We start from the raw sequence: 9237 nt of genomic DNA, 5'->3' as shown, positions 1-9237 counted from the left end.
TTTAGTCGTGAATTGTGTCAGCAATTTTCACCTTGTTAGCACTTAAAGTTATGTTGCTATATCTTCAAAAAATAATGGTTCCGTGTTAAAACATTTGATGTATTTAACAAATTGTTGTTTTTGGTTTCAGATACGGTCACTTTGTGGTGCAAATTAAAACGAACAGCATTGCAAACATAAAAGTCAAAATGGCACCAAAACGTGGAAAAGCGTACAACTCTGTGTCCGTATTTATTAGAGATACTGTCATATTAACGCAAGCGTATAAAATGTATCCCATGTGGGTGACATAAATCGTAAATATGACAAAAGTGTGGATAACTTAAGTGAAATAATTGGAAAACGACGAAATGAATTCAACAACGGAGCCATTTTATTTTCTGGACCAGAGCCAGTTGGACTCGCCAAGAGATAATGATCTGTATTACTCCTTTGATTCATTTGCCGAAGGTTACAAGAGCCCGCCAGACATTACAGCGGGCACTTCTGACACCATTTTCAATTTACTGGATACGGCCTTGACTTTTGATAATTGGACGTATAATATCACCGAGCGAAGTAATTCGTCGAGTCCTGCTGTTGATCAGTGGGAAATTTACATCAAATTAGTCCAAGAAAGAGCTGCACTGGTATGTTTCCTTTTACTTTTTTCATTGACAACGGTTTTCGGAAACATGCTCGTCATCATGGCTGTCATCAGGGAGCGATATCTTCACACCGCTACAAATTACTTCGTCACATCCTTAGCAGTGGCAGACTGCTTGGTAGGACTCGTAGTGATGCCATTTTCTGCACTCTACGAAGTTCTAGAGCACATGTGGTTCTTTGGAATGGATTGGTGCGATGTTTGGAGATCGTTGGATGTATTGTTTAGCACAGCTTCCATCTTGAACTTGTGCGTAATATCGCTAGACAGGTATTGGGCGATTACAGATCCGATGACGTACCCCATGCGCATGAGTGGCAGAAGAGCGGCGTTCCTCATCGCTGCTGTATGGGTTTGCTCCGGGACGATATCGTTTCCCGCAATAGCTTGGTGGAGAGCTGTCAGATCAGAGGATGTGCCGGACTTTAAGTGCCCGTTTACGGAGCACTTGGGATACCTCGTTTTCTCCTCGACGATATCCTTCTATCTTCCGCTTTTCGTGATGGTGTTTACGTACTACAGAATATATAGGGCGGCGATGATACAGACGAGGTCGTTGAAAATAGGCACTAAGCAGGTTATGAGAGCTTCCGGTGAACTGGAACTAACTCTGAGGATTCACAGGGGAGGAACTACGAGAGAGAGACCGGGAACTATATACCATTCTAACACTACTAATTCAACTCCGGAAGAGCATTCTGATCTGCACGAACCACTCACAGCTCTGCAGAACAACGGATTATCTAGGACCGCGTCTAATAGAATGATGAATACTACGCACTCTAAAAACCTTCCTAAAAACTTTTCACTTAGCAGAAAGTTGGCGAAATTTGCCAAAGAGAAGAAAGCGGCTAAAACTTTGGGGATAGTGATGGGCGTGTTCATAGTGTGTTGGTTGCCGTTTTTTGTTGTGAACCTCTTATCGGGATTTTGTATGCAGTGCATAGCTCACGAGGAAATAGTGAGCGTCATAGTGACGTGGCTTGGCTGGATTAATTCTTCCATGAATCCTGTCATTTATGCCTGTTGGAGCAGAGACTTCAGAAGGTAAGTTAAAAAAAAAAAAAAAAAGTTACGTAGTATTTAAAAAAATTAAATAACGATATGTTTTTACTATAATCACATTTTTTAATTATTTAAAAAAGGTTTTACTTCATTAATAATTCAAATTTTATTTTTGAACCAAAAATGACAATTACTAATATTTGTACAAACTAAACTTTTGAAAAGTCGACAAAAGTTTTACGGCTCGAAGTTATATTAAGTTCCTAATATCAAATATTTGCTTACGGGTATCTCTTTCAATCTTATAAATCTAGAAATAATGCCCTAATAAAAGATAGATCTGTAAGACACTTTTCATATTTTAAAGACCTAACTTTTCAATACGAGAAATAAGGTTACCCAATTATTTTCTAAAAATTTTGTAAAAGATTTATTAAATTACTACATTTAAGATAGAGTTTACCCAGTGTACCATTGTGGTGGTTATTTACTTTCTCAATACTTCAAATAAATTTCGTTTTGACGTATTTATTTCTGATTGTTGTTAACACGTTTTCTATTGACAAGAAATTGAAATATCAATTTCGAATTCATTGAATTTTCCGAGGTAATTTTGAATTTCATTATGAAATTGGTTTGAAATACCAAAATACTCGGTTTTACGAAACTTGTCAACCGAAATCGTCACCAAAATTTGTCTTTAATAATTTTAAAAGAGATACATAGGTACACATTTTGTATAATAAAGTATAATGTAATACTCTCATAGACCAAACCAACATTTTTTGATTTAATATAATGGGTGATGAAAAAGAGGGAAGAAAAGAAATTATTAAATGCTCATTATTTATTTTTCAATAAAAAAAAAAAATATTTGCGTTCTTGGAATTTATCCAATACAATGCATCGATTCTAAATTCGTTTATAATAAATAACACACACGTATTGAGAAGTTCGTAAATTATTGATATACCGATAAATATTTCATTTCAACTTTGGCATTTAAATATTTATTTATTTTCGTGATAATAATATGTCAAACTTGGAATACGTTCGATTAATAAATGTGTCTTAAACAAATTATTGTTTTGGCAATTAATTAAATAAAAAAAGTAAATATGGAAGCTGTCTATATGTAAAGACGAATTAAAGTGGAATTCTATAATCTCTGCTCATTCCTACGGTAAACGGCGAAAGGGTTTGTTTGTTTTGTTTGATACTGTATTTTTGATAAAAGATGTAAATAAATAAATGATTTATTTGACAATTGTAGTCTGCATTATTTTGCGGACAGTTTAACCCGTTACGTAACGCAGACTGTAAGTATAAAACAGAATTTAATAAATAGAAAGCAGATAGCTGCTTAACTGCCGATATGTACAGTAAAATAGATCCATATTATCCGCAGAAGCTATGATATGGATCTATTTTGGCGAATATGATCCTTTTGAGAAAAAACATCTTTGACAGTATGTATTCAAAGGTCGAAAAATGGTATATTCGGTGAAGTATTTTACGCAATATGAGGTATGGATAAGAGGTAAAGAAAGAAAAAGGAAAAATACTGTCAAAAGACACCTTTTTCATTTTTTCATTTTGATTTAACAGTGAATTTCCTGGTGGAACATGTTTTTCAAAATCGAGAGAAGGAAAATCTCTTTGTAGAAGATTATTAGTCCTCCCCTCTATTGTAAGTCTCCAGGTTTTGCAGCTCAATGTTTCCCCTCGCTTGAACAATGATACACCTTAACATTATTGGAAGAAGCCCTGGGTGACGTCATATAAATAGCTCACGGCACTGGGAGCTCTAATTCTGAGCAGATTTTGCACTCTATTGAGCACAACTAATTCGGCGGCATTCAGCTGTGATTTTATAGCGTCTTTTGTAAAACAGAGAAACAGCGTGGACAGAGATGTCTCGTGCCGATTTAATTAAAGCCTTCCTTCCGCCTCTCGCCCTTTCCCTTTACGCGGATATTCCTTCATCATTGTTGCCAAATTAATTACAAGTTGCGAGCGGCCACCGCACCGCACCTACGTCCGCCATTTTGGATACACAAGGTTACGAGGTACGACGAATCCAAATGTTCGTAGACAACTGGATTTCACCCCCTACAGAATTATTAAGATTAACATATATTATAAAATGAGAGAAAGAGAACATTTTTGAAAAGGATATATGAACGTCTAGGCGTTTTATAGCCATTAAGTGGATACTTTAAACACCGTATAAAATTCACAATTATGGCTATTTTTACACACTAAAAAGGTTTTAGCTCTTTAACTTCATAAAAATCATCAAATGGAAGAATATAAGAATTATATATGATAAAATGAAACCCTCTTAAAATAGTACAAAGATTAATTATTAAAGTAATTTTAAAGAAACCCTTAACATTCAACACGGAAAGTCTAAATAAAATATTTAAGGTCCATACAGTAGCACTCTTTATAGAATAAATTTTACTTTACAAATTTACAAAGAAAAAATAAAAGAATTTGAGATGAATAAATCACTCAGATACCAACATAATATTAAAATTCCTAAATTCCGTACAAGTCATGGTCAAAATAGCTTTGTCTTCAAAGTTGTAAAAAAATAATTATAAAAAAAAATCTTGAAAAAAAAAAATTCCCAATGAACTAAAAACTATTAAAAATAATATATGAATAAATAAATTTAAAGTTAATCGAAGTAAATTTTTTGAACACGTGTAAAAACAACATTAAATTTTAATTAGTACGAATGTATTATTGTTTTATGTTTTTTCTTTATATATCATTTGTTTTTATTTTTCTTTTTCATATACTCGTATTTAAAATTATATAAACTCCCATAAATAAACAACTAAAATAGTGTAAGTCACTCTCCAAGCACAAGAGTTAGTCTCTTTTTTTGGAGAGTTACAGTGATAACATTTACTAGATGTGTAAAAGTAGAAATGTATAGAATTTTACAAAGACATGTACTTTTTATGAAATTTATGAAAAAAAAATATTTTTTTTAATTTTAAAGAATGTTAAATAAATTAAAAATACTAACATATAAGCAAATAATATTTTACAGTGAGATGAAATTTTTGTTGAGGTCGAATTTTAACTTTTTGCTGAAGACATTAAGATCTACAATGAAATAACGGATGAAAATGACTGCTACACACTTCAATCAAATTTAAATATATTAAATAACTGGTGTATCTCTAATATTTTGTTTATAAATGTTGATAAATATAAATAATTATCTTTTTGTAGAAATACATTTGCAATTTTATTTCTGTATTCAAAAATCAACATTCAACCGGAAAAAGTCATAGAGTTTCGAGATCTTGGTGTCATATTGACGTCATATAAAGTGTCCACTTTAAAGACTGTGTAACATTCACCATTTTGCCTATATTTTTAAACATCCGCATTTCCTCAAATCTTCCATCTGTTGACTTTTGCGAAGTAAAAGAGCTGAAACCTTTATCACGTGGGTGATATTCATCCGGCCGAATCAATTCACCTACAAAGCAACGCCTGAAAACAATTTTCAAATTTTCATAACTCCCCAGGGAGAAAATCCAGCCAGTCTGCAAGCATTTGAACATACTTAAAATATTGTTGAATTAACTACCTAGTAAAAAAAGAAGCACAAAAATTTTAAAATTGTTTTCAGAATTGGTTCAGTCGGATGAATCTCACCCACGTGATAAAGGTTTCAGCTCTTTAACTTCACAAAAGTCAACAGATGGATGAGTTGAGTTGGTGTAGATGTTTAAGCATAGGCAGAATGGTAAATGTTATACATTGTGTAAAGCGGCCACTTAAACCAGCCAATGTTAATTTACCTTGTTTATTTTTAATTTTAATTTTAATTTACTTTGTTTATAAAAAAAATATAAAAAAATGTGAAACGAACTCCCTCTCTAAACACAAGTATCTACTTTATTAGAGAGGTAGAAACGTTAAATATAAGATGTTCTGTATATTTACCTATTTTGTATTTCAAAAATGTATTTTGTAAAAAAAAAAATATTCAATAAAAAAAAAAAAATGACAAGTCAAGCCCTGTAAATGCCCAGACTTCCATATTGCCTTCTCAAAAATATTTTCCCTCTCTGTCGCATCAAATTTAACCATCAATATTTCAAAACTTTATTCACTTGCAACATACATTTTATCTCAACACTAATGTGGTATCAAAAAATATTGCGGAGAACAAAACATTTTTAATTTTGGAAAGAACCAAAAGATTTGTTGATAAGGGTTCATGCAAAATCATCAACAACACAATCACTGAACCATACACCAACCACCGTAGCAGCACATTATCCTGTCAAACCGGAAAGGGTTTCAGAAAGTTTTTTGTTTTAAATTACCAAAAGTAAATTTTGAACGCTACCTCATTACGAAAGAAATAAAATAATATGAAATATGTAAACAATGACCATTCCTCCATAGGTCCATGAAGTTTTTCACTTTGGTTGTTCATGGAGTGATATTATTAATTTCTGATAGCCATTATCAGTAAACAAAACAGAGTGGAAATAAGAGGTTCAAACATTTCAAGTTTTCATAATACTCTATTTTATTCGATTCAATACGGTAATATTATCAATACAAAGAACTTTCAATGAAAATAATTTTGAGTATTTTCGCCCGATTAACATCGAAGAAAAGCTTTCAAAGTTCGCGGTACAAGTAAAATTAACGCTTTCATCGTAAATTATTTGAGTTAATAATATAAATATTGGCATTCTACAAAAGAGATGGATTTAATTTTTTTTAATGATACATATTTTTATTTATTTATTAATATTATTGATATATAGACGGCACGCAGTCGCTTCTACCTTTCAAAAAATGCTTACCTAAAATCTCGAGTATAATACGCACTTTTTTCACATTGTACACCGCAAAAATTATGGTGCGTATTATACTCGAGACGACTTATTATGGGATGGTGGGCAGGTGTCATCAGACGAGGATGATGATGGCGATATTTATTACGACGGCATTAATTATTGTAAAATAGACGCATCAACACTAGATGATAGTGATTCAGACTGAGTTAAGTTTAAATAAGTATATATGTGTTGTTGAATCTGTACTAAAAAAAATCTTAGACTTTTATCACAGAAATATCGATTGGGTTCCACACCAAATAGTTAAAAAAAGAGACTCCAACACTTTAACTTCAAAACTTTAGAAACTAGAAGAAAGTAAAATGACTTGTTTTATATATATTTTTAAATATAATTCCTCTGTAGGTGTGGTGTCACCGTACTCCTCCTAAACGGCTTAACCGATTTACGTGCAGTTTTCAGAGAAATATAAATCTTTGCGCTGTGCGTGTTCGTAGATATTAAAATCTTTCATCGAATATGTAAAAAATAAGTTAGGAGCATAAATGTTTTATTCATCGATTTACCAGGGTTGCATTTGAGGAGAATGCATTTGCAAAAAAATGGAAAGATGTTTTTTTGTGTATAAAAAAAGTTTGTTTTTGAATGCAAACATAATTTGGTTTTAGTGGATCTCAATCAGATTTTTTCCTTAAATTCCTTATAATTTCTACCCATTTATTTCTTTTTATTGGATTTTTTGTAACACTAAAATAATATTAATTTTAATACGTTTTTAAAAATCGTATTTCTTCATAAGTACACCCCTTTGTTGGTGAGACGACCGGAGTTTGACGTTTGCAAAAATAATGCCATATTTGAAAAAAATATTTTGTTTTGGAATTCAACCATAAATTAGAACCTACTTAAATAAAATATTTGAATATTAACTAGTTTTAGTTTTGGAATTTAATCACAAGCAAGTACCTAGGTACCTACTTTTCAATAAAAAGTATTTTCCCAATGCAAGCCAACGTCTGTCGGGTCAGCTAGTATTTATATAAGATTGTAAATGGTAGATTAGAAAGTTCAAGCTGTTTAAGTACGATAACAATTGGTGTTCTTAACGGTCATACTTTAAGGAACCCAAAAACATTCCACATAGATTCATTTAAAAATAATGTGTCCTTCTTTAATCCAGTGACAAAAATGTATAAGAACAAGGATTATACAACACCTTTGAAAACGTAGAGATTGACATTTTTGACGCTGATTGTTTAGGTTTAAGAATTGTATACAAAATGCGTTTTAATATTAATTTTGATGGATTACACATTGCTGGTTTTGTTTTGATGCATATTTTGTTTTTGTTTTTATTAGTATTTTATGAATTGTTTTTATTAGTTTTATATTAATTGATGTTTTTTTTTGAAAATTTTTATTGTTAATTTAATTTAAATACTTATTTTGTTTGTGTTTTTTTTATAATTCATACAATTTTTGCAATTTTATTAAAAATTTTACAATAATTTTAATTCAATTTAATAATTTATTTTGCTCATTTTATATAAATATGTATTCAGTTAGTGTTTACATGGAATTGATGAAAAATAAGTAGTGTCTGTTTTTTTATTGTTTCAATATTTATGTTTATTATGTATTATTTTTAAACCAAATAAATAAATAAATAATTTATTAAGTTGCTTTTCTACCGAAATTTACTTTTTGTTATTTGTTTTTTTTAAAAATTTTAATATATTTGTATGATAATAAATATTGAAAAGTTGTGGGTGTGTATTATCCAGCTTGCGTATTATAGACGAGTGCGTATTATAGTCGAGATTCCACGGTATTAATAAGAAATTAACACACTTCAAATATAAAGTAGACGAAGAACATTTTAGATAAGAGAATATTAAAGCCTAGTCTTAAAACCTGTCATTGGCTGGTAAAAGAGGAAACTTGGTCTGATTTTTCTTTCTAAAAACGTATTCCTGTATTTTCTCCCAGGATTATGGCACCGAAGCGGTGAATTTTTTTTACCTAATATGGATGTTTACTATTGTCGTGTTTTTACAGATTTGTTTTTCTGAAATATTGTTCACTATGGACCGTCCAAACAGCTTTTAATGTGCCCACTTTTACCTGTCGGCTTCGGACGTATTGTATACAAACATGATTACTATTTTTAAAATACAAAAAATGTACCGAGACAGATAATTTTATTCTGATACTCTTTCTTAAAAAAAAACAATAAAATCGATTCTGGGGTGCGGAAATGGGATTACGAAACATCGATTTTAGTAAGGCACAATGCATCTTAATAACTCATTAGGGAGGAATCTAATCCTTGTCTACAAAAATTAGGACAAACCCTAAATATTGCTGATAAATCAAACTGGTTCAGGATGATGAAAAATTGAGATATTCTGTTAATCGTAGGACAGCAAACATTTCCTTAATTTTAAACAAAGAAAACATCGAAATAGGCTGCATTGGAAATGCCCTATGCACCAGAGTGCGAAAAAGAAAATAATTATTAGGATTTTTTTTTTTTAAATAATTTATATTAAATACAAAATATTATTAGAAGTAAACTGGTTTTTATTTTGTTCTAGTTTTACTAAACAAAAACAGGCAAATCTTTTATCAAATACACACAAAAATAATTTAAATACACTTACACATACGTGCCTACCCTTTTACATACACAGAGATGAACACAAACGCTGTACACACACAATCATAATGTTAACTTTT

At 30.9% G+C, this 9237-nt stretch overlaps 1 protein-coding gene across 1 annotated transcript; it reads left to right on the top strand.

Moving 5' to 3' along the window:
• The first annotated feature begins 350 nt into the window (after nt 1–350).
• Nucleotides 351–1697, top strand: LOC148272367 (dopamine receptor 2-like). The gene has a single exon (XM_088240136.1). It carries the CDS (start codon nt 351–353, stop codon nt 1695–1697), a length of 1347 nt encoding a protein of 448 aa, XP_088096262.1.
• Nucleotides 1698–9237: the final 7540 nt, after the last annotated feature.

The sequence above is a fragment of the Micrasema longulum genome, unplaced genomic scaffold (genome assembly GCF_059751315.1).
Source record: "Micrasema longulum isolate JH-2025_06_02 unplaced genomic scaffold, ASM5975131v1 h1tg002356l, whole genome shotgun sequence".
In the NCBI taxonomy this organism is placed as follows: Eukaryota; Metazoa; Arthropoda; class Insecta; order Trichoptera; family Brachycentridae; genus Micrasema; species Micrasema longulum.
Note: the sequence above shows the minus strand (reverse complement) of the source record. Positions and strands in the feature narration are given on the sequence as shown.